Source organism: Leptosomus discolor, chromosome 4, assembly GCF_034619465.1.
Source record: "Leptosomus discolor isolate bLepDis1 chromosome 4, bLepDis1.hap2, whole genome shotgun sequence".
In the NCBI taxonomy this organism is placed as follows: Eukaryota; Metazoa; Chordata; class Aves; order Leptosomiformes; family Leptosomidae; genus Leptosomus; species Leptosomus discolor.
Window position 1 is genome coordinate 39,910,532 of NC_141394.1, and position 26,826 is coordinate 39,937,357.

Consider the following 26,826-nt stretch of genomic DNA (forward strand, 5'->3'; position numbering starts at 1 on the left):
CAAGAAATGGGTCAATTAGTTCGAGATAAAGTTGCATGTAAGAATAATTCCTTTAAGAAATTCAGCACTTGGTCACATACTGGTTCACTATCCTGGATAAGTCTAATAAAAGAATAGTGCAGATATTTCAAACTTCCTTTTGTGCTTAAAATTCACTAGATTCCTTTACTGAGCTGCCTTTGAACACTTATTTTTTTTCTTTAAGGTTCATTAAAAATTACTCCTTTAGGGATGGCAAATAATGTTCTCTTACAGAGACCTGCATGTTGAATTGCTCTTTTTGTGAATAGCTGCTGTTATTCTCAATGAGAATGAAGCCAGTCTTTACTCTTAACAAAAATGCTAATGGCTCTCTTTTCTTTACAAACAATGGAAGATAGCCATTTTGGAGGAGAACAATTCTTCACTAATTTCCCTGAAGATGACTGTTCTTATGCAGCAGATTTGACAGATAATATTTAATGATTAAAAGCAGTCATAGAAAGTATATGGTACCAAAGTGTGGTTTTGTACATATTACCTCTGCTCAGTAGAGAGGTTGAGGATGAAGTTAAGGGTGGGACCTATGTATGCATATATGAGAGAGTGATCTGAGCAAGCTAGGAAAAAAAAAAGAAGGTAAGATGTGTATAACTAAGCAGAAGAATGGAGGAGCAGAAAGGTTATCTAGCACATTTACATGCCTAAGAGAAGAGTGGTAGGGGCTGACTTAGAGAAACTTCTTCAGGACTATTCCCAAGCATTTGGAATAGAATAGGGGCTAGATCAACTGCTCTGGAAAAGGATGGGCAGGAGGGGAAAGCAAGTGTGTCATGTAACAAAGATTACTTACTATACTTTGAGATATTAACAAAGGAAGCTGAACCTGCCTGAGCTGCCTTTTCTGACGCCGACACTGCTATTTAGTAAACCTACACCTGCCATTCATAAGACAGAGGAAGGCCACTGTGTCTCAGCTATTTTGTGGCTTCTGCATGGTAGGTAGGGTGTTTTGACTCCTTCATGTTTTAGTGTAACGTATCCAGATTTTCTTCGTAAGTATTTTATGAAAGCTTAACATTTAAAATAGTTTTAATACATCTTAGTAGTTTAGGATGCAAAGTATCATAGGCAATATTTACTTCATGCGAGAATTACTTATTTTCTTTTTAGTGACATTTGTCATATGTAAATAGGAATTTTCCACACCTGGTTAGGATATCCAAACAACCTTAACTCTCCACAACACTAGCATGGTGGGTGGAATTAGGGAAGAAAATATCTGCAATTTCTTTAAAATTAATTTGGGATATCAAGGTTTCATAAACCTTCAGTCACTTCAGTGACAGTGGGATTCAGCCTAAACTTCTTGTCATGTTTATAGACCTGGTATCACCATAATGCATTTTATTTGAAACTGTTGAAACTCACTCGTGTTAACTCCATTTTAGCATAGCTTTTTCTCAAGGGAAAAAGTAACTAGAACGTACGGTATTGTCAGCATTTTTTTTTATTTCATATTTGCAAGTAGGATAAAGAAATATGTCACAAGACAGGCGTTTCTTAAGGAATGAGTAAAATCACTTAAATCAAGGTTATACTAGAACTAGTGTTTGAGAAATTGGAACATTAGAAAGCTTTTTGAGATGGAAAGCTCTGCTGATTTATCTCGTAAGTATCATAGTGCTATATTAATCTCTGTTATGGAACACAGAACTTTCCTTGGAAAGAAAACGTTACTTCTAATTCGGCAAAGTTCAGAGTAGGTGAAGTAATTTAGTAGTATTAAGAATTTTAGACCTAATTTTCACTTTAAATATAGGTTGAATAAGCCCAGACCTTACTGGTTCTTATTACAAAGACTGGCACATTCTTGAAAAGAAGTTTGTAGTTGTGAAGTACATATCCTAAGGAGATTAACTGAAGCTTAAATTTCTTCTTAAGCACAGGGTACATAGGTTTGCAAATATTTTATGACGATATGAACCCTGATGTAGTTTTCTTTAAGCAGTCAGACTAAGACATACCTGTGAAATTCCTTTCATCTGTAGAGTAACTGTTTCTTTTCTGTGAGGCAGATGATCTTTTCCAAATGTATCTGATAATGGAACCTAATTCAAGTCTGTGTTACTTGCTGAAATATTTTTTAATTTTCCTAAGCCATCCGGTACATTACTATTACTCTACTAAATAACATATCACCCTGGAGTCTCTTTGTGCTTTATCTGTTGTCTTCCAATTTGCTAAATTTGTGCTTATCTAATGTTGGCAGGAAACGTGGGATTTTTTTTGTATCCCACAAATCAAAAGGGATGCCTGATTTATTTAGACCTTAGTTCTTTTCTTCTTACCAACATTATTTTATTTTGTCTGTATACATGTTCTGCTACTAAGTTCAACCTGTATGACACCTTATTTACATTCCTTAATTGTAGATACACAGCTATGATTGTATTTTCAGAGTACTCTGACAACTACTGATGAAATTACTACTGTTTCTAGAAACAAAAACAACTCAACTATCATAATACCTCAATCAGTATAATATCTGTAGTGCGTGTACAGATACAATTTAAAAAATAATTAATATGAAGCTAAATATACATAAGGAATTACAAGTTATGTAATACTTGAGACAAACTATATAATCCTTGCAAATCATTTGATTATGTTAGGATTCTGCCTAGAAGATATTAAGATAAACAGGCAGGGGGATTTGGAACCCAATGATTTTTAAGATCCCTTCCAACCCATACCTTCTTAAATTTTTTTTTCACTCCTGCACAGTAGGTCAATCCTATATAATTTTATGAAGCTTGAGATGCAGACAGTCATCCAGACTCAGTATTTTCCCATTTTTCCCAATTAAGTGATATAAGTAGTGAACAGTGATAGTAACCTGCACCCTCACAGGAGACATTGTATTAAAAAAAAAGTTTGTAATAGTTCAGGAATATATATGTACATATGTATACACACACTGTCACACATTTAGTGTAGGGTTTTAAATTGCACATGTACTATCTCAAAATCTACATTACCATTTTGATTTTTTCCTTTTGTAATTGTTATATTTCTTAGAGGTAATTGACACTTTATATAAGCTTGATAAGATTTGAATTTTCTGTAACTTACCAACATGTGCAAAAGTTTAGTCAACATCAAATACTGTTATTTAATTCCTTCACAGTTTTGTATCACAGTATCTTGACTGGTTATGAGTTGGATGTTTTTTTGGTGTGTTTTTTTCTTTTGATAATGCTGTACCTGCTGTTGTTTCAGTGGTACACATGGATAGGACTTTAAATCAAGATGCATCTCTCTTCTGCAGGTTAATGACATATCTATGAAGGGATTCTGAATTAAAACATATCAGAGGTTTGAATTATTTTTATTGTTCTTGATAAAGTGATATAGATTTGTGTCTTACAGGTGTACATTATTTTAAATACTTTTTTGTTCAAGTTCTTATCTTGCTATGCATAATTTAGAAAAAAGATAAGAACATGTAACTGAATAGTTAGGATGCACAGTGCTGAGGTCATGTAAAGGCTATAATTAGAAATGTAGGGGAAATTGGATAACATTTTAATGTGTTGCATCCAAACTATAACCAAGCGTCAAGGATGGGATACCGTTATAAGCAGTAGGGATATATATTTCAATTCAATGATAATATTCTACAGTGTCCTGCTACATGTCCATGATCAATTTGGCATTCCCACTTCTGGTCTGGTGCCAGTGCAACTAGTTGTTACTTGCTATCAAAAGACATCTCGGCCTGGGTCAATCATAGGTAATTCTATACATGTTCAACTTCCCTTCTAAAACCAGTTCTACCCAGCTCTTTCTTTGAATTTCTCTAGTGATCAGTAACTGATCGGTTTTTATTTTATTTTACCTTCTTTGATATCATTCTGTGCTTGTTTGCAGAGGGAAAGATGCAAAAGAGTTTTGTTTGGTTTTCTTTGCTGCCTGCTTGTGTTTACTCTTTTGCAGGAAAAGTAAACAAATATTAACCCAGGAGCTTTATGCTTGAGATCTAGGTGTCGAGATCAGTTCCTAAGTACAGTACAGAGTTGCGTGCCTTGGAGGCAGCCTTGCCCTCCTACTGAGGATTCAAAAGAACTCATGATTTGAGCTGGTAGGCTTCAGGGATATCTTAATGCTGACTACAATTATTGACACAGATACAGGTTTTACCCCATTTTTCAGCCAGTTGACGGCATTTCTTCTTGATGTGTTTAATCTTCTGGATCATCTGGGAACAGTAGCTGTTATCGAATGAGTATGGTTGTTGCTTACTATGTTGAACCTTGTTTCATGACTCACTATATGGAATCTATTCCTCCCTGTTCTGGCCCTTTTTTGGTAACACCATTCTGCTTCTCAGAGAAAAATTACTTTTCAGCCCCAAAGAAAAGAGTTGTTCAGTGACCATTCAGAATGAAATACATATGACTTTATATGAGTGGCTCAGATTTGGAAGAATAAATGTGTATATGGCAGTTTTTGTACTTCATGCTCACAGTACAAGTTCTATTATTATTTAAGCCTTACCGCCCAAGAGAAGTCTTACTAATTTCTAGTGATTTTTGTCCCACTCACTAGTGAGGGAAAGACTTTAAAAGGAATGACTTTTTTTTTCCCCCTATAAGCACAAATGCGCAAGACATTTTTGAGAGTTAAAAGAACAAAGCTGAGACTTTACTGCCTGCAAAGCACTTTTTTTTGAAGTAGAGTTTAATTACTACCAAATATTAATTTTTTTGTAATTTCTTTGTTTGGCTACTGCATATTTTCTGTTGTCTATTGACGTTCTTCAGTCAAGCTAAGGCAGACAAAAATCTCCAAACAACAGTACTTCAAGGCAGTACTTTCAGACACACAGAGCCAAGGCCTTCTGATACTTGAGAAAAATATAATATAATGGTGTATATATAGCCTTAATTTGGGTGCTGCAGCAGTTACATAAGTTTAAATTTCTCAACACTAAAATATTGCAGTCCATCTGTGAATGTTGTTCAAATGTTCCTCTGTGAAGCTGTTTCTGTCTGGACTGTAACTATCAACCTGTGAACTGTTGACAAGATGCAGTTGTCTAGCAACTGCAGGTATTCAGTTCCAGCAAAATTGGCTCTTTCTTTTGATTTCTCTTCAGTCGAGGGTCTAATAATTGATTAGAACTGAGGAGATGGCCTTTTTCATTCTGTTCTATGGTTATTAGTAAGTTCAGTATGTTTAACTGATGACTTTTTTTTTTTGTATTGTAGAATGCTGTATCTTTTTTTTCATCTACGGAATAAGACCAATGAACATTGTTTCTTGTCACTGGGAATGCTTTATTTCATATAATTAAGTCTATAGATGAACCCAATAGGAAACACAAATTAGGTTCCATCAAGGAAAACAGGTTGTTCCTTAAGAATAGATACTGACAAAAGTTTTGAGGGAGGGTTTTATTGCTTTTTTTTTTTAATATAGTAATAGCAGCATGTTTGATCTTCTAAAATAGCTAAAGCAATTCAGTTGAAAAATGTTCCAGTTCAGCATTTTGTTTTGTCTAAATGTGAAACACAAGCTAAAGTTTTAGCACAGAGATTGTCTTCTCATTCTTGCTCTGTTATTAAATACTACACTGTAGTAGTTTTGCTGGTAATTAAGATATTACTGCTAAAATATAGAATCAAACTTTTGTGTGCTGTAGTCTAGTGTACATGCAGATACAGTTAAAGAGTGATTCTATTAACAGCAAAAAATTAGGGGTAAAAATGATAATAATAATACTGGTCTGTGAATACATTAGGGATTATGAGATGACAGTAAATAGCTTGTCAGTACCAACAGAGCTACATATAATGAATTCTAGTTTAGGAAAATACATATACATCACCAATATGTAACTAAATGCCATTATAATTCAATGTTTAATATATAAAAATATTTATGGATATATCTCTCACCTATATACATATATAAAAATGTATAAAAAATAATTTTGAGTTGAGGAAAAATAAAGTACATTTCCTATCCCATTATTTCATGTGTTACCTTCTACTGACTTCTGGGTTTGTGCCAAACTGATGGAGCAAAAGATTTTAGTAAGAAATAGAATGGCTGTAGAAGGAAGTCACAGAAGATACAGGGAATTAGTTTAGGAATTTCCCAGCACAGGCCAAGGAAGCTTGCAGGATCTTTTTCTGATTACAGATTTGGTAGCTAAGTTTAACTGCTTATGTTGAAAAATGCTTTGCATTCTGACAGCGTAAAAGGTAATTCCTAACATCTTTCCTCAGTCTTGTGGTGAAGTTTTGAACACTTCCGTATAGTAGTAGTATTTCTCATTTAAAGTATCTAATGGTTTTATGTGAACTTGACGTGCGGAAAAAACTTTACAACCTGAAAGGTTATAAAGTAGGTATGTTTATTGCGTGCAGATGCATGGGGGATCGCTCCACCACAAACGTGCATGCCCATCGTGGCCACTTGTCCAGTATTTATACAATTAAAACACTACATATTCCAGAGACATCTATACATATTCATGATCTATCCCTGAAAAGGCAGTTCCTTCCGGTCACTCCATTTCCATAATCTCCGCCTTGGGCCCCTCCTTGGTGCGCTTGCGCAGTCCCTCCAGGTGGTCGTGAACAGGGGTCTTCAGGGATGAAGGCTGTAGGTCTTCCTCGCTGTTTACTTTTCACCTCTCCCCTGAAATCTCTAATTTGGCTGAGCTTGCAGTCCCAGACCGTTTCGGCCTGGTCTGTCCTTGAGTGCACATCTGGCTACCTCCCTTTTGTTGTTGTTTGAAGATGGATGTTAGCTAGCCCTCATTAGCCCTTATCTCCTCCCGCCTTTGACACGTTTGAACCATGAATTACATCCTTGGTTTCCTCTTTTCTGTTTCCCCTTATCAGCTTCTTTCTGCAGCATTCTGGGCCTCCTTCTCAGGCTATTTGCAGGGGTTAGTAATTAATTGCCTACTTGCATGCATGTTAGTTCTGGGAAAGCAGGTTTTAATAGTTTTAGCGTTTTCTATGTAGCTCTCTATTAATATTTTCGATATATCTTTGGTTAGAAAGTATATTTTCTCTATGGCACCCTGTCAAACTGATAACATTTTCAGTCTAACACTTTGTTGTTTTGTCTGCGGCCAGTGGTTAGGAAAATTTGCATGTCTACCTCTGTTTCTATGAAAGGCTGACCAAAGGCAGATGTAGTAACCTATTGAAGTCATTCATCCAGACATGTAATGCATTTTGCACACTTTACTACTACATTTGTAAATTCCTCACAACTTAGTGGCAGGCTATGTAAATTCATGAACTACAAACCGCTGCATTATAAGTAAATGAGCTTTTCCCTTAGAGGGCAAAGGTAGCAATAATATCCCAAGTGAAAATAATTAAAATGGGTTTTCTTCTGTGTTTTGAATCACAGCTATTTAGTTAGTCCTCTCAGTGTTCCTACCTTTTTCTCTTTAAGAAAAAGCAGCATTGGCAGACAATGAAATAAACAAAATCTTTGTGTTCTGAAAATCTGGAAGGCAGCATTGGTTTCATGTTATGTAGTAAGATTGTGATTTGTGATTCCTAAGCTTATTAAAGGGAGAAGAAATAATATAAAAGATGATATAAGTTAATTTGTGCTTAAGTATGGGACCTTATTTCGTGTACAACTTGGAAACAGCTTACCATCTACTTTACGTGTCTACTTGTCTAGCGAAACTAATACTATTCAGTTGCTTTTTGCATGCATATATAAATTTCTGGGTTATCGAAATGGAATTTACTCATTTTGGGACTTGAGTGATGATGTTACCTCTGCCTTAGCCTCAAAGGATATGCAGTAGTTTGCAGATAAGGCTGCGGTTTCACCTCAGGTTTCACAGGTGCCAAACAGTACGGAAGAAACACTAGCCTTTGCTTTGTAAGTTCTCTGAAAAGGTGTAAAATGTTGCAAATAAGAATTTTTCTAACAATGCTTACTTGTTTTTAATTTGTTACCCACAATGGAAGCACTGGGACCTGAGCAAGTATAATGGCAAAAGTTAAAAATTGTAATGAGGTGTATCAGTTATCTCATTACCTGCTAGAGTGATTAGGTAATTTATTACTAGTTATTTTCTAGAAGACAAAATGGTTTCCCAAAAAACTTGGAGATGGTATTTGACATTTAAACAAAATACATGAGAGTCAGGGCCTGTAGGATACCTAAGGCAATATTTCTCAATAAGTTGAATAAAATAACTTTAAAGGATTATAAAGGTATGTTAACCACTAAAATCCAGCTATGGTACATCAGTCACCAAAATTTATTGTTGGGTATTTGATGGCCTTGTTGAAATGAGTTTAGTTATCTCGCTAAAATTCACAGTAGACTTGCACATACTGCTTTTTCTTTATTTTTAGTTGATTAAAAAAACTTCCTTCTTAAGCTTTTATTTAGGGACTTCCATGAGCATTTAATTATGTTCCTTTATACATTTTACAAACCTATTCTTGCCCAACAGCATTAGTGAAACATGTTAATGGCATGTGTTAGAAGATTCAGCATTTGTGTATTATTTGTTTGATTGTATAAAAAATGATTAAATACAATGGCAATAAAAAGAATGTGTATATTAAAAATGTTCATACTGTTTTTCATTGGCATTCAAGTGACTGCTTTTTCTACAGTTTTTTATTTTATCTTTTATTTTTGTTTAACTCAGCATTATATATATATGAACTTTGCTGATTCATATGGTAATTTTAAGCTGCTGTATTATTGACCATATCTGTAAGTTCTGTAATTGCAATAGGGCCACTAGGAGCAAGAGGGCATAAAGATGCCTAATCCTTTTATTGATAAATTTAAGACGTAACTCTTGAGAAATCTTGAATCCCATCTTGAATCTCGTCTTAAATCAAAGGGTAGTTTGCCTACATTATGAATCGCTTTACAAAAATAGCATTTACCACAGTGTAGTTGTATAATGATTGAATTTCTGAACAAATTGATATATATGCATATAGATTTGTTTAATATTATTTTAACAGTATATATTTTTCTATTTTTTGTCTTTACTGTCTGTGAATATACCCAATTTGCAGTATTTTTCTTCCTATCTACATAGGCTTGACTATAAGAAATATATATAAAACCAACCATCCAGTGTCATTCATTCAACGCTCTTTGTGAATATTATCTGTATCACTGGTTTAATTACAGATTCTGGAGTGTGACTTATGTTTTTACAGATTCTGAGTACAGGTATTTGGTTTTGGGTTTTTTTAATTTTTTTTTAATAAGTCCTTAGCACGTTTAAAAGGGATATTTTTCTCACAAAGAAGTCATACATATTATATAAAAATAGGTCCTAATTCTTTCAGCATAGCTTTCTTTTACTTCTTAAAGTCTGTGCAGCACTCTTAAACTGTGGCCAATAATTTTGACTGCTTCCTTCTGTTATGCTGCAAATATATCGTCTTTAGTAGACCTGTGGGTTTCCTTCCATCCCATTTTCTGTTGCCACATCTGGTCTTATTTGCTTTGTAATGATAATTATGCTGTAGTAGCTCTCTCCTAATGTTTTGTATTCCTTAATTTCTACCATTTTGGACTGTTTTCACACTAGGGTATTCTCTGTCTCCATGGCAATGAGAGGTAGACCAGAACATTGCCTGAGCCTTGGTGTAAGAGACTACCTGTTGGGAGAAACATACCAAAATCCTGTCCACATGACTGGTGTGATATGGCAGACCTTATGATTAGCTTTGTAATGAATTTTCTCTAGACTGAAAACCAAACAAATAAAAGCAACAGCAGCAAAAGTATAGTATCTGTTTTGTAACCTATTCCAGATTTTTCTCCTTGACATGCTAAAACCACAAAACTTTCAGCTTCCTGAAAAAGAGCTGATGAGTAGCACTTTTCTTTCATTTTGCTGTCCTCAGATATGGTTGAAAAAAATCTTTTCTAGAAACTGAGTAAGGGCCAAGACCTTTGCAAATACCTTATGTAGACACTAAGTAGACCCTTAAAAGTGAAACTGTTTCTGTCTTTTGCCCTCTGTGTGTCCTTCATAACTTTCAGGGCTTTTGTCCTCAACACAATACAACAATTTTTATAGCTGCATTATAAAATAAAAAAAAAAAAACGGGGGAGGGATGCAGACAAGTTAGATGAGCTCCTGCCGTTTGTGGAATAGTGAAATGTTTTAAGCAGAAGGACACTTTTCTTCAAATTTTTAGTATCACATTTAGTCCAAGTAGTCTGCTGAGCCAGTCAGCCATCCACCCTTGTTTTTTAACCTTGAAGGGTTTCAAATATCATCAAAATTGCTATCATCAGTGACTATCCTGATTCTTACTGGTGATCTATCTCAATTTTTTTTGTTTATTCTTTACTCAACAAGAGCCCAGTATCATGAATTATGAGACTAATGCTTCTAAAGGATGATAGGTGTCTTCAGGATGTTATAAGGAAAGAATAAGCTTTTCTCACCCGATCTTAAATGAAGTAATGAAGCTACTACTGACTGATCTTTTCTGAAAGGCATGCATATTATAAAGCATAACAGCAGTGTACATCAGCCATGTTTTTAGTGCTGTGCGAAGGTACTTCCTTCTACTGAAAGATTTATCACTTACTGTGTCCCACTGTGAAGATTATTTGATGTGAAAGAGGCTTAGAAATGGCAAATTCTGTCTTGCCTCTGAATTTTCTCTATGTCAGTGAAATTGATCCTGTTTTTGTGGCGTTCCCTTATATCTAGGGTTTGCTTTTGTGGTCCCATCCCACCCTTGCTTCCCCCTTTCTGGTTATTGCTAACTTGCTAGTACTTTGAAAAAAAGATTGTTTCCTAAGTTATGTAGCATTGCTACAGATTTAAATGATACAGTAAGCTGAATAAACTGCTGAAGCTGGTATTTTTCTGTATGAGATACTTTTCTGGAGGGTTCTTCTAATGAAGTGTCTCAGAGCAAAGATCCAGTTTGCCTCTCTTGAAAGTGACACCTGGCTTTTTCTCCTACAAGGCAAAAGTGCCATTATCTGATGCACTGCAACAACAACAAAAAAAACCTGTTTTGACTAAATATGTTCTGGAGTATGCTAAAACCACTAAACTATTGTCTTGATCAATGTGTCATTTCCCTTATATGTTATTTGTATAATTTACACAGTAAAGTGTAAATTTTCCCTATTTCAAAAAAAAGAAAACTGTTTTCAATACATTTCTTGTTTCAAATAGTATCTTCAGTTTTGGATTTAGTATATGTGCCCATTGCTAAATGCATCTATTTTCTAATTTTAAACTCTGAATTTTAGGTCATGTAGTCTGCAAAAATCTTAATGAAAGAACATAGATATTGTGTGGTCTTGCTCTTAAAAGTTTGGAAATGCCAAAATTAAAACTGCCTCGGCTTAGTTTCTGTCATGCATGCTCTATAATCATTAATGGTGTGGTCTTTAAGTTTTCATTCACTATTTATGCATAAGAATGCTGCCCAGTTCACTGCATATAATAAAATGAAACACTTTCCATTATTTTGTTCTATCCAACTTCTTCAGTTTGTGACCCTAGCCTTTGATCTTTTTGCTCAAACGGTTCTGAAGACAATGAGAATTTCCTCTTGGATTTTTAAAATGATCTTCAGAACACAAAATGATTTAAAAATTATTCATGTTCAGAGTAAGAAGAAAGGTAAAGAAAATGAGGTGCCATTCTCCTCTTTCGTAGCAGGAAGGATGAGATTAAAGAGCGTACACTCCTGGTCTTTGAGTCATAACCTTTGTTCTGAGCGTTTAGCAGCCTATCTAGCATTTTTATAACATCTGGCATACTCAAAGGATGGCCTCCATTAGCTCTGAAGTACTGGAGCACTGAATTTAGCACTTGATCTAATTGGATTCTGGACTTGATTTTAATGATATTAACTCATCATAGACTTGGATATATAGTTTCCTATTTCTTTTAAAAAAGCAGGCTGAGAAGACTCTAGGAATTTGTATTTAATTCTGAGTATTGACACATTATAAATTTTAACGGACTTATAGTTCTTAAAGTAATTTGAAAGCTCAGACTTGGTTAAAAACAAACTTTCCATGTCATGATACTTTTGGATGTTTATGAAATGTTTTTGTTCAAAATAGAATTTAAGCTAGAAATTTGAAATTTCCTTTGACAAGAAATATATTAAGCAGCTTCTTTTTAGTTCAGTATTTTTTATAACCAAAGTAAGTGTTTCATGTGGCTCTTAGAGTTTTAGAGAGAAACTAAACAGAGAGCAAGCTGCTCTGTATGAGTAGTAGGAGCCTCATTGTTATTTGGGGTGCCAGGTATGCATCATGTTCCGTAGAAGGAAGTTTCAGTTGTATACAACTACGTTGAAATGATGAGGAGACGTTGCCAATCAAGTTAAGCAAGGCATTTCTTTCAATAAAAGAACCTGAATATCTAACAGTCAAAATTAATCAAACTTGATATGTTTCTAGAAAATATTTGTTTTGACAAGTATCAATTTTCTAACAAAATCTAATCAAACAAGAAAAAAAATCCATGGAAATTCTCATCCAGCTTTTTACTGACATCTGCAACTTAGTCTTTAGAGGTTATCATTCTCTGTGGAAGACATGGGTGAAACAGTTTGACAGTGCTTTTGTTCAGTATGTATTGAGAGATCGAGCCCTAGAAATTTAGGATTGCTTTCCAGACTGTAAAGAAAACGTTTGTGGGTTCAGTTATGCTTGTTGGGTTTTTGTTTGTTGTTTTTTTTTAGAATCGTCTATAACTTAGTTATTTCTTTACATTTCTTCAAACCTCTTCCTGTACCAGTCCTGTCTCTACTGTTCTTGACTTTTCATCCTTCCTTGCTTGCCTAGTCTTAATACCAATCTTATCCAGTCACTTTGAAATGCACATCTGAATTCTTATTTCTTTCAGCTAATTTACACTTCCTTCTTATACCACCCCCTTCCAGATTACCGCTCAAAAGATCAGTCACTAGTGTTGACTTCCTCCTACTTTCTTTCATGTGGCAGTTCCACCCTGCTTCTGCCTCCTGGCTTTATCTTCTCTCCTACCCAGTTACCAGTCCCATTCTATTGATTTGTCTCCTGATGTGTATGTTCCCAAGTCTTGGTTTCCAGAAACTACTTTGCGACTCTGTTTACTTACCTCATTCCAAACCTCTGTTTTTGTTTGGTGTGTTCCAAGCTTCTTACCTGATATACTTATTCCTTTTGTCCCTAGTCATCGTGTGGTTGTTTTTGTGTTGGGTTTTTTTGGTTTGTTTTTGGTTTTGTTTTTTCCCCTCTCATCTCAGTATTAGAAACAATTGTATACACACATGCCAGTTCAACTATCCAAGCAGGAAACAAAGTGTCCTGGTTTGAGCTAGAACAGAAGGAATTCTCCGTTCAGTGATTTTACTTTTTGGCTAGGTCTCTTCTAAGTGACTGCATTTTCTGATGTTAATGGCGTGTTTTTCCAGATGCTTCTAGTAGTGATAGCACTTGATGTTTATGGTACTGCTAGGGAATGACATGCAGAAAGGCTGTTACTGATACTTGCTCCTATAGAAACCAAGGTCACTGCTAAATCTTGTGCCCAGTGTTGAAGTGCTATAAGTAAAAAGGTTGCACCGCAGGGAGCAGTGGACAGAATAGGTGACCTGAAACTGACCAACTAAGTATTCTGTTACATATATGTCATACTCAGTATAAAGCGAAGGGGTCAGAAAGGTTAAACTCTCTCCTTCAGTGGCCAGCATCTGAGGAAGACTCTGTCCATTCTTCTGCCTTCAGTCCTGATCCGTGCGTTCCCAAATCTGGTTCCTGTCTGCTGCTGCGTCCAGCCTGGGTATTCCCCAGTGCCTGCTCTGCAGTGTTGATGGTGACATAGCATGTTGTCACTGGGGGGCTGGGTTTGATATTGGTTTTGTATATATTTTGTTATTGTCTTATTAATATTATTAACTTTTATTTTTTAATTAAAGCTGATTTAGTTTTCCATATCCATAACTCTCCCTTATTCTTTTTCCCTTCCCCTTCTGGGAAGGGTAAGGAGTTAAAAGAGAATGTCTGTCATTCGTTAGTGGCCAGCCCAGCCTCAACCCATGACACATAGGTGAATAAAGAAAATAATAAAAGGACAGTAGAAAATAGTTGTTCTTTTTCTTCAAATATTTGGAGTTAAGAGTATTGACATACTGTAAATAGTCATCAATTCAGATAAATTTTAGTTAGAAGGTACGTCTGAGGGACCTATGATCCACTCTCCCACTCAAAGTTGTGGCTGTTGCAGCACTGGATTGATCAAGTCAGCTGTGGATTTTTTTTACAGTCAAATCCTGAAAACTCCCCAAGAACAAAGATGCCATGATCTCTGTGAGCAGTTTGTTCAGAAATTTTCCCTCATATCCAGCCTGAACTTCCCAAGCTGGAATGTGTGACCTTTGCACCTTGTTTAAATAGTTTGGCACTGCTGACAAGAGCTGATAATTGCCCTTCAAATGGTTGCGGGCAACCATCCATTAGCCTCTTCATTTCCAGGCTAAATAAATCTAGAGCTCTCAAATTCTCCTGCTGTCCACTGTAACTCCCAGGCCATTTTCAACAGAGCCAGTTGTTTTGCATCCTGTACCCCACATTCCTTCCTAGGTTCAGAACTTTGCAATTCTTATTGAAACTCATTCTTCTGCTGTGCAAACCCTCAAGTTCCTGAGGTCTCTCTGGACTAAGCCTTTGCTATGTCATCTGCTCCCACTAGTTTGGTTGTTATTGGCATTCTCTGTGTTATCATCCAGGTTTTTGTTGAAGCTGTTAAGCAATGCAATCCCCAGGACTGACTCTGGGGTGCTTTGGCCGTTAGTAGGACACCAGTTGGATATTAAGCTGTTGATGATGTAATCAGTTTTCAGCCCACTTAACAGTCCAGCCTTTACTTCCTCAACTTCCAAATGAATGCATGGTGGGAGACTATATCAAAAGGCTTAGTAAAGTGAAGGTATGCTACATCCATTATTCTCCCCTTGTGCACAAAGCTGATATTTCATGGTAGGAGGCAGTCTGGCTGGTCAAACACTGTTAAATGTTGATGAGTCTGCACTGAGTATTTATTGTTGTCTGTCATGCGCATGGAAAAGGACTCAAAGCAGACATTTTTCCATTGATCTTTACAGGGACAAAGGTGAGGCTGCCTGGCCTGAAGTTCCCTGTATCTAGCTTTTTAGATTTTATTTTTTAAGGTGCTAGGTTCTTTTCCAGTTCCCAGAGATCTCCCTGGTATGGTCCACCATTTTTCATGTATACAAACCATAGCTTCACAATCGTGTTGGCAGTCTCTTTCAACACACTTAAGTAAATTCCCTCTAGCCCCATAGATGGGATCTGATCTCTCTGTATAATCTGTTACTGTTCTGCCACTCTTGGCTGTCCTCCGAACTGTGGCTTGTATGCAGAAGTTGGGAGTAAGTTTTGCCCTTGTTGCTGAGGGCCTGTGCATTAGTGAAGAGGCACCTGAGGAAATCGAACTGTGACTCTTCTGAACAGGCACGTGAAAGTTCCACAGATAGCCTTCTATCTCATATGTCATCCGTTTTCGACTCTTAACTCTGTTAGATTACAGCTCCTGTTTTAAGGCCCTTGTCACAAGTTGAATCTTGACAGCATAATAGGAGCATGGCAAAAACTTTCTGTATACGAAAAGGTGGTTCATTATTTTTGTATTCATGATGAGAAATATGGGATACTTTTTATTGGCATTTAGAAGCTTAAAGTATTTGTGCTTTGGTATTAATTCCTTCCTTTTCAAAATGTGTTTCAGTATTTTTTTCAGTATTTCTGAATCTAAGCATGAGTGAGCATTTGCTATTTCTTGGCAAATTATTTCAATACTGTGCTATTCAAACCTGGTGTCAGTAATGCTGCTAGTACCAAATAAACAGCCTCCACAGAAATCTTACTGAATGAGATCTGTGAAACAGAGAGAGAGGGCTGAAAAGTGGTGGCTTTTAGCCCAGCCTCATCAATGGTACCAGAAGTGTGAGGCAAAAAAAGGGAGCGGGACAAACGTTAAATGTAGGGAGCTGAGTGCCAGAGTTGCTGAAAGCAGCTATTGATTCTAATCGTGCTATGCCAGCTTTGTGAATACAGGCCTCAGGGGTGGCATGGCTGAGGAGTCTGGAGCATCAGAGGAAGCTGACATCAGCCTCCCTGGAGGCTGGCACTGAACAACATACTAGCATCCTTTCACCTGTGACTCCAGTACCTCATTCCAGGAGGTTACGTGCCAAACCAGTACGAAAGTAGTTTTGCAGCAAGGCTCAATCTTGCTTACTACCAGAGGAGCAATTCTGATATTACCTCTGTGGTGGTTACTGTTTTGGAGTTTGTGTTCTCATATCGACTCTTTGACTTACTAAACTGATCTTTAAGATTACCTGATTCCCAGAAGTACTGGATGTGAAGTGTCACTGCTCTTATCTGTGTCTGAAGTGCTTTATACACTGAACTGCTTCTGGTTGTGTTGTGGTTTAACCCCAACCTGCGACTAAGCATCACACAGCTGCTCACTTGATCCTCCCCACCGTTGTGGGACAGGGAGAAGAATCAGAAAGAAAAAAAAGTAAAACTCATGGGTTGAGCTAAGAACAATTTTAATAGTTGAATTAGAATAAAATTTAATAATAATAATTGTAATGAAAAGGAATGTAACAGAGAGTGAAATAAAACCCAAGGAAGACAAGTGATGCACAATGCAATTGCTCACCACCCACTCACCAATGCTCAGCCAGTCCATGAGCAGCAATCCACCACTCCCAGCCATCTCCTCTCAATGTATATACTGGGCATGATATCATATGTGGCCAGTTTGAGTCAGCTGTCCTGGCTGTGTCCCCTCCCAGCTTCTTGTGCCCTTCCAGCCTTTTTGCTGGCAGGGCATGAGAAGGTGAAAAAATCTTTGATTTAGTATATACGCTATGTAGCAACAACTGAAAGCATCAGTGTGTTGTCAACAGTATTCTCATATTGAATCCGAAACACAACACTATACCAGGTACTAGGAAGAAAATGAATTCTTATCTCGGCTGAAACCAGGACAGGTAGTTTTGGCTAAACTACTTATATTTCTAGTGAGAGACTTAATCTGGGGGAAAGGAGTCAAATCTGGCAGTAGTCACCTTTCTATGCTAACCTGTAAAAATCTTCCAGGCTTTGTTTTTTCTCATTTCTTAAGTCCAGGTAATAGATCTGATTGCTTTTTCTTTAAACCTTGATTCACTAAAGAAGGATTCCTACTCTGTGCTTTTTTTGGAGTGTTGGAAAGGAATCCTTAAAGCTGAATTCACAGGAAGCATAAGAGCTCCCCACCAGCATCTCAGCTGGTGAGGAAATGCAAATCCTGCTAAGAAGAAAGTATCGAGCAAAAAAATTCCCTAGACAAACAGTCCCTGCCCTCCTGGAACTGGTTTGCTCCAAGTTCTACTGTGGGACTTTTGCTATGTGGCATAACATAAGGTATGCACATATTGTCCTACAGATTAAGCAACCTGATGAATACATCTGCGACAATTAGTAAAAAGGGTGCTTAGGAGTACATGGCCCATCCAGGCTTCTTGCCCTCACAGATGTTCTGAGACACATAAGATGCTGCGATAGTAAATATGATGTTGGGGAAAGTGGTAGCTACCTTATTCCCTTGAGTACACTATCCTGTAGTTACCTGGCTAAACTAATGCTCCACATTTATACAACAGACTGCTCACATGGCTTATGATAGATCAGATGTTCATGCGGGTCAGCAGAGAAGAAAAGCAGTGTCTGATAGGCAGGCAGGTGTCCACATGCTGCTGAAGAGCATGTCTGTATCCTGCATGAGAATTCTAGACTGGCTCAGATTTCAGGTTGAAGAATTTCTCAGTACACAAGCATCAGGGATTTTAATGGTGCAGCTTACACTTACCCAGTTATGGTTTGTGTTTTGGGGTAGTAATCTCCTTAGATGTGGTTGGAGTATCATAGTTATTGTGTGTATGCTGTCTGTGGCCCTCATTTATTAGGGGAAACTGCACTGTTTAGGAGTGGTAGATTTCCCATATGATGGAAGCTTTGATGGTGTCTCATCCTTTCATTGCTGTAACACTTCCCCATGTGATCAGCAATTTAAGGCTCTACAGGATAATGACAATCTTGCTGACATTAGGCTGAAGGTCCTGGAGCAAAATGTGAGTGGAGAAAAAAATTCCACATGCTATTGGTGCTAACCTTCTTTTTTCCAGCACTAGAAAGAGGTTGGGGCAGAGGTATTCGGTGATAAACCTACCACAGCTCTTCCAGTGAGGCTTGAAATATAAATATATGTTATGGTGTCACTGCGAAGGTTTGGTGCAGATGAGTCAAACGCTCTGCTGTTGGAGAGGTGCAAAGACACGGAGATACTTAATGAGCTCAAGTCTGCTGCAGAAGTGAGCTTGAGGCAAGTGGAGGACTGCAATGTGGGACTGTTGGCTCAATTCAGTTGGCTTGTTGAAATGGAGTCTGAAAATAGCATAGCTACCAAATAACAAAGACCAAGCCTAAAAGAGGTAAAGAGCTTTCAGATCGGATGGGAAGCAGATGTATGTACTTGAGATGCAGATACAAGAAATGAAATAGCAAACCCATTAAGAACTCCTTGAAATTAAAACTAGCAAAATAGTCTCATAGCTAATACCAGCAAAGAAAAAAATCTAAATCTAATACTGTAGGTTTTAAGTTATATTAGGGAGCATGTGCAGCCTGAAAGACTTTTGTTTCTGAAATTGTCAAAATATGATTTCATGTCCATCTGCAAATTGGAGTATGCAGCTGTTCTTTGATAAAAACAAACAACCCCTTATGTAGAATAGGGAGGCTAGCACTAAAATGTATTTTTTGCATTATGATAAGTTGTATAAAGTTTGAGTAGAATTTCATATAAGCAGAATTTGGTTTGGCCTTGAATAAAGTTCTTTCCTGCCTTGGTGACTGTTACAAGTATTGTTTCTTGAAAAGACATTATGTACGAAGCAGTACCTCACATGAAACAGTTGCCTATTAGTTTTTTCACTAAATTGGTAGTTTGTAAGTCACTCAATAATATACCTGCTGTACAACCTGTGGAGTAGCAGTGAAGTTGTACTTGGATAAAATATAAAGAAAATTTGTAAGTTCAGAAAACTTCTTAAATTTCAATGGATTCTCTGACATAAATCAGTCTTGATTTTAAAATATAAACTTTTAATGCATAGGCCGTACTACAGATGAAATGTGAACACGAAACAAGGGCTGGATTTTCAGGTCAACCTTGGTCTGAAAACATTTGTGAGGGAACTGCACTTCTTGCTCTAGGACACCTGCTGTTCTCAGAGTCAGACTCTTCTTATTTACCATGTATCACTGTATTCTCTAGCAATACAGATTTCTGTTGGATAGTAATTCAAGTGATGTCAGCAATATATGACAGCATCTACAGAAAATGTTGCAGAAGAGAGATCGATAGTCATGTAACAAATGCTCTACACAAGAAAGAAAATTAATAGGATCATATTTTTGTATCTCTATTGAAAGCTGAAAAATTCTGCTGCATATCTACACTTGGCCATGTTTTTTTTAGTGAGCTTTTTTTCCCCTCTTGTACTTTTGTAGCAACTGCTTTTTAAGAATGAGGAGAGAGAAGAATATAAAAGTCCAAAAAGAAGCAATAAATGTGTTTGACCCAAAATACCTTTTTTTTCCCCCTTTTTTAAAAAACTTTTTGATTAAGCAGCTTTTTGGTCATTTTGAATCATTTTCATAAGGCTGTCATTTTCAGACTGCGTACTTGATATTTTTTAAGGTAAGCCATTTTCAGGAAAAATAAAGAATATTTATTAGTCTCAAAGTGCATATGTAATTGTTTCATGAACTTCAGTTCTTAGAAACACTTCACTGTGACCCTGACTGAGCATAATGCCTATATATGCATAATTTTAAGGAATGGATATTAAACTCATTGAAATCCATCATACATGGCTATTAGAAGTGCTTTATGAGTCTTTAAGACAGAGAAAGACTTGAAAGAATTACTGACATGTCACATGGTTTCATATAGAGCAGTAATGATGAATTTTCTGTTTAAAATGCATGGATACCTTTAGCTAGAAAATGTTGAAAAAGCAGTATCATTACTGTGACAAATTTGTGACTTTATTCTGTATACTTTTATAACCTGCCCTTTAACATGCTCAGGACAAAGGCAAGGAAGCCCCTGAAGAAAATCAGAAGTCATAGGCTCTGTCCTGAGACGTTGCTTTTTGCATTTATAGATTGTTAAAGGTTACTTTGGCTAGAGGCCCTGTGATGCTCCTCAACCTTCATTCTGTTTTTAATTTTATATTAAAATTATGAAAAATGAGACTTTATAAATGATATAGTCATCTTGATTATATTCTGATGAAGATATTGAACATTATAATCAAACTGTTCTTGACTGAAGTTCAGGAAAGGTCTGAATGTAATAGGAAGCCAGGTTCTTACACACGTGATAGGTCAACTTTAGGAATACTTGTAAAATTGTGGTACTGCATTTATTGAAGGAATTTCCTTAATCTGAGAATCAATTAACTATTTTATTTTGGTTTTAGAGGCACATAAAGATTTTGTTTAACATGTCCAGCAATGGACTTTCTTTAAGTAACAGGTGATTTGAAAAATTAATTGTTTAGGAAAATCAGTATAGTTATATATGGTATATGGGTATATCTAGTTTGGATTTAAGGTAAAAATTCCATGCAAACCATAATCCATTCAAACCATAGGACAATTCAAAAAAACAAAAACCCCCAACCTAAAAAAGAAAATCAAGGAGTAGGCATAGTGGTGAGAAGAATGCAGAACAAAATAGTGTTACTGTGTTGTATATAGTCACGTAGTCCTGATTCATCTTGAAAGCTCTGCACAATACTCATCGCACCATATCAAAAAAATAAACTTGGAAAAGATTCAGAGAAGGATAACAAGAAAGGTATAGAGTGGCTTTGTAGACATGAGTGAGTCCGCTAAGACTTAGTTCTAGAAATGTCTGAGGGATGTTGTATTTGGGATCTGTTAAGTTGTCTGCAGCAGAGAGATGGACAAGAATTGATTTATCGTCTGGTTAGTTTGAAGCCAACTTGAGAACATGTAATTTATACAAGCCCTACTTCTACCTTCTTCCTTAAGCATAGTTCAGAATGCTTTGCCTTAGAAGTGATTTTGGTCTCAGTCAGGATGACTACTCTTTTGTTCTAGATATTCTAACTTTTCACCATTTTAATAGTAAATGTATTGTCTCAATAGGCTTATTGTGGGTGAACATTACTGACAGTAGAAATGGAAAGAGAATCTAGCACTTTAATGTTTTTTCAAGAATTGAAAATTTTGCCAATGTGGTGTAATTCATGGAACAGCATTGCGTTAAAGCTGGCTCAAGCCTGTTCAGAACACTACTGTAGGAATAACAACTCCATAGTTACTATTGGAAGAAATATAATTGGAAAACACTATCATAATTGTAATTTCTGCTTATCTCTTGCATGATTTTAAAAAAAATCATGTCTGTCTATTTATTTACTTTCAAAAAATAGTAATTAAAAAGACAAATAACATCCACATTCACAAATTGTTAATCTGTGCGTTATCAGAGTAAAGGAATGCATAACTAGTGGTATAGAACTGTGGTTCTATTCTGCACTTCCAGAGTCTAATTTCTTTCTTCCTCTTTCAAAGCATGTATTCCCTTAACAACATTGTTACTAATAAAACGTCATCAGTGCAATACAGTTTAGGCTGCAACCACTTTTTTTGTCGCTTTGAGTTAAAACTGTTGAACTCTTAAAACCGAAAGAGTGTTTTGTTCCTGTAAAGATGTGCTTGATAATTTTAAAGTTGTAATTGTGTGGCTTTGACATTTGTATGAGACTCACAATTGAGGTTTCTCTATGATGGTCTTGGTGATCTTTTAGCAAGTGTGGGGGAACACCCGGATGTGACAATATATCCACTGCAGTTCATGAATCTTAATTTATGCAGACATTCAAATGTTAAAATGTCTTTTAATGTTTTGTTCTAGAGAAGAGTGAGTTAACTTAAGACATAATAATAAATAATTCTTGTCATTTTTCTGCTCCACCTATTATCTGAGGTGTGCAGATCAGTTTATTTACATCTCAGCTATAAATTTGTCATTTATTATCAAATTTCATAAAATCTTGAAAGTAATTTATTTAATTCAAGTTTTTCCTTCTTGAAATGGTAGCTTAATACAGCTGATGATATAATTAGGAGGATATTTTATGTTTAGGAAGATGATTTGTAGCAAAAAGAGCTAATTAGACTTACTTAATGACAGATCGTACTGATGCAGTTGAAAACTACATAGCAGAATACTTATTTTTCTAAAATTCATGTATCATTCTTTAAAATGTAGTTATATTTTATTGATGATGATTTTGGAGCTTTGGTTTTGAAAAATGACTAATGGAAAACGTAGTTAAGTTTTTCAGTGTCTTAGAACTTAAAGTACAGGAAAACAGTAACATTTTAAAAGCAATGTTAGAAACATTAAATATGTAAGTACTGTGAGAAATACTTTTTGTATTTTAATTATAAGTAACGTAATCTTAATAGCATTTTTACTTAATGAGTACAAATGGCCCCTGATTGCGCTGTTTTATTCTGTATGAGTAATTTGTCCCATTATGATGACTGTAATCTTTTTCTCATTTGTTTTTTACTGCTTGCCTTTTCTAGGAAGTAGAGGTTGGTATACATCTTTTATCTTTCATGATTCTGTGAGTTTCTCATGTATACATTGATTCCTTACGTTTTACTAAATGTAGGCTGTTTCTCCCTCTCCAGGATGATTATTTTCGTACATGGAGTCCGGGTAAACCGTTTGATCAAGGTAAGATTCTGCTACTAGTTATTTGTATGAGATAAAATTTAAGTACTTATGGTTACACTCCTGTTCTAGAATACCTACAGAATTCTGTGCATTTGTGCCACTTTCTCCCTTGTCAAATGATTGATTATAAAGTGAACCAGAAATTCGGCCTAATAATGATTTTATATCTGTGATTTTTGCAAACTTTTATTGATTAGAGACAGAGATGGGAGCATTAGGAACCTCCAAAGTAGCTTAAACTTGCTCTTATCTAAACAAATTCATGGGGTTTAGGAGGTCTTGTTTTGGTTTATTTCTGTATTTAAGCACTGTTTCATTTTCAGTAGGACTTTTGAAGAAAAACAGGTGTGCAATCTGATACTTGTCTTTTGCAGTTAAAAAAAAAAACTTCATTAATATCTGGCTGATAAAAGATCTCGAAAAACAGTTTTGGAAGTCTCTGTCATCATCAAGTGCTGATCTGTCTTGAGGCAAAACACAGATGGAGCTTTGAGAATGCTACAGTGCAACAATTTCAGCCTTAGAATAATTTGAGCAAACACAGCATATTTTCACATTCAACATTCCCTGCCCAGGCATTGGAACTTAATATTTACTGTCAATATAATCCACTTTATGTATATTGCTTCAAAGTGTATGATTACCGTTGTGAAACTACTGGCAATCTTGATACATGCTTTTTTTTAAATTGCTAGGAGTGCTTCAGAGACTTTGTCTTTTCTGACAATACCAATGGCACAGATGCAGTGAAGAAACATTTTGGGGGCTTGTACACAAGAGACTGAAATAAAAATACGTTGCAAAAATAATGTTTACTCAATTTAAAGAACTTTCTCCATAGTGGATACTGACTTTTGAGGGAGATTTATAATGAATTGTGTTTTGTTATATCTACATCTCTTAGAGGTGGACTTTGCACCATGCCTTTGCCACTTTAATTCAGGATTACTGTTGTAAGCCTGTGAAAGGAAATGCCTTAATTTCTTAAATGAATGCACCCAGCTTGTTTTGCCATTTTGTGGGAGAGAGGAGTAGAGGGAGGGGGGAAAAGTCACATTTATGTTATCACTACTGTGTGATTTTCTTCTGGTGTAGTGGAAATTTGTAAATGTTAATTTAGATCCATGGCAGCCTGAATAGTTTAGAACCTGTCAATTTCACAGACCTTGTGTCTCTCCCCATTATATGCAAGTACATTAGGAAAAAGTACTTGACTTTAGACCTGACTCCTCAGAGAAAGAGATTCGTTTCTTTTGGTGAAGTCTCTCATCTAAGAAGCAGACTTATTGCTTCGCTACGAAGTACTTCTAGTCTATTCCTTGTCTCCTTTGGTTTTTTGATAGAGGGGCATGGTTTTCAAATGTGTTTTTAGTAAGAGAACTGGAATAGGTTATACTTTAATGACTTGTGGAAAAATCTTTCATCAAAAGACATTGAATTTATCATATAGTTGATATATTTTGGGGGTTTTTGTTATATTTTTTTTCAATTGGCTGTTAGTTTATCAGAAGTTATACTGAAATACTATTTTTTTTCCACCAGATTTAAACTTTTACACACTCTGGCTTGTTGTATTACGCTGAGTTCTTTGGAGATCCTGATACTGATGTTTGTAGAATACTTTTCTGAACTTACAAACAACCCAACTAAGAAAACATGTTAATGTTATCTGTCCTACCTTGTTTGCAAAATGCATTGTGTATTGGGTAGTGAATGTTTTAAAAGCATGTCTACAGCGTTCAACTTTCTATTTTCATATCCTTGTTAACTGAAAATTAACACTGAAGAGTGAAATGCATTTGCTGAGTAGTTTTATGTACATTTGACTGTGTAATTTATAACTGGAAAACAAATAATGCTAGTTAGAAACACTTTTTAATAATAAAAGGTGCACTGAAGTTTTATTATTATAAAATATTCCCAGTGTCTTAATTTGTCAATCTATCATTTAAAGAATATCAGGGATTTTTACCTGCCAATGCACTGTTTTTCAGTTTTCCTGAAATAACTGCCACAGTCTTTGTATTGAATTTAGCAATTGATAGTAAATTGAGCTGTATGTCAAAAGATTTACAGTTTACCAAGAATTAAACATTTTCTAGACTCTGATTGATATACAGATATTCTTTATTAATCAGAGACATGCATGCTGTTGTTATTTTTTTGAAAGTCTGTAAATAACATTACTGACTAGATCTGGGAGATACAGTAAAAGATAGAAGAAGGTTTCCCAGTCAATATCTTGGTCTCCATGTTGTCAGAATTGGCTTCCTCTTACTTTCAGGTATAATGGGTAATGATTTCTTGAAACATAGCAAAATATTCCTGAGAATAAAATAACTGTGAAAGGGCCATGTACTTGTTCATACATTCAAATCTCTCTCATCAGATGGGAAGAGTGATCATGGGTGATACTTTGTGGGAAAACCTGTTTGTACTTTAATAGTGTGGCAACCTTGTAAGTGTTAGTTCCTTAGGAGTGAATATACTGTTCATGATTTACTGAAGAAATCAGGTCTTTTATGATTCCCTGTGTTTGCCAATTAAAGACATACAGTAGTGACATTTTTTTCCTTTGTATTATTTAATGAGATAAGAAAGTGTGAGAGTTGGTAAACTATAGAAACTAAGTTTTAGGCGTACATTCTGATAGTCTCTGTAAGTGTCATTCCAAGGCTGTGCCATAAGCGCTGCACCACTGCTATTCCACTCCAGTTGTGTGCCACTTAACTACTAAGTTTAAAACAAAGAAGTTTTAACTACTAATTAGCGTTTTCACCTAGGTAACCATCCATGCAGCCTTATGGGGTTTTAATCTTTTTTTTTTTTTTTCTTTTACCCAAGTGAACTATTCAAAACAATAAATGGGAACATCACGAATGACTGACTGTGGAGTCCCATAATCTGTTGGGACTTGTTGCAAGCCAAGCAGTTTGTATTAGAGAATCTTTATGAAGGTTTCCCTTTCAGTCTTCTGTTACTGCCATTCTGGTTTGCGCAGCAGTGACTCTCAAGTGAGGGCATTTCATAAAAAATGTTCTCCCAAATGAAAACATGAAACTCCTAAGTGAAGGAGAAATCTTTTAAAATGTAGATACAAACTTGCAGTAAAAGACTAAAATAGCTCACTGAAGATGATGTTTAAATAGGAGCAGTAACAACTTCCGGTGTCAGTTGTGTTAAAAACTTTGTAGTAATACTGCTGAAGATACAGGAAGACAAGTTCTTTGAAGACAGAAATAAATAATATCCCTAATTTATCTCTAGCAGTGTTTTTTTTCTTTTCATTCTATTTGTTTTATCAATATTTGGCTTTCCAGAAACTTACGTATAAACGTATGAAAGTATGGAATAAGCAAGGAATCTTTTTGGCATTAAAAGATCTGAAGTCCAGGTCTACTAGACGGGGTATTTTTTTCTATTTATTATGAAAACAATGGATTAAGGAGTTGCTAGTGCTTTTATGGTATTTTTTTTCTTTGCTGATTTAAATTACAGCAACTTTACATGATGAGATTACAACTAGATATTTGTAAGTTTTAAAATCTGTGTATGAATATGAAGACCTTTAAAATGCATAAAGCCCAGCTGACTACATGTAATAGAGGTGATGTGGAATATTTAGCTTTATGTCTGTGTTTTCAAATTGTTAGCTGTCACTTAAAAAATACTCAGAACCTCTGCTACACTCCTTTGCCTTTCAAGCTGCGGTGTAGGTACTTGGTACACATGTAACTCCTTGTCACTATCACCAGTAGGCAGCCAAATAGGTTCTCATTATTTACATTTATTATTTTGTGTATCCATATTCTGCTCGAAATGAGTGATATACGGGGACCTTTTAAAAATTAGTTTTAGCCAACACCTGTATTAATTTGCAGGTAGTATTTTTGAGGAACCAGTGCTTGCCACATAGG

General features: G+C 35.8%; 1 protein-coding gene across 5 annotated transcripts in view; it reads left to right on the plus strand.

Annotated features, from left to right (window-relative positions):
- Nucleotides 1-26,826, plus strand: part of SPOCK3 (SPARC (osteonectin), cwcv and kazal like domains proteoglycan 3) — a 213,243-nt gene that overhangs the window by 59,543 nt on the left and 126,874 nt on the right. For 3 of the 5 annotated variants that reach the window (XM_086463943.1, XM_086463944.1, XM_086463946.1), the window contains one exon: nt 22,864-22,909. The exons of 1 other annotated variant lie outside the window; for it this stretch is intronic. In XM_086463943.1, coding sequence (XP_086320069.1) covers nt 22,864-22,909 — 46 coding nt within the window. Of the gene's footprint in view, nt 1-22,755; nt 22,765-22,863; nt 22,910-26,826 lie in introns of all 5 variants that reach the window. One more of the 5 variants, XM_086463945.1, reaches the window with a different exon arrangement.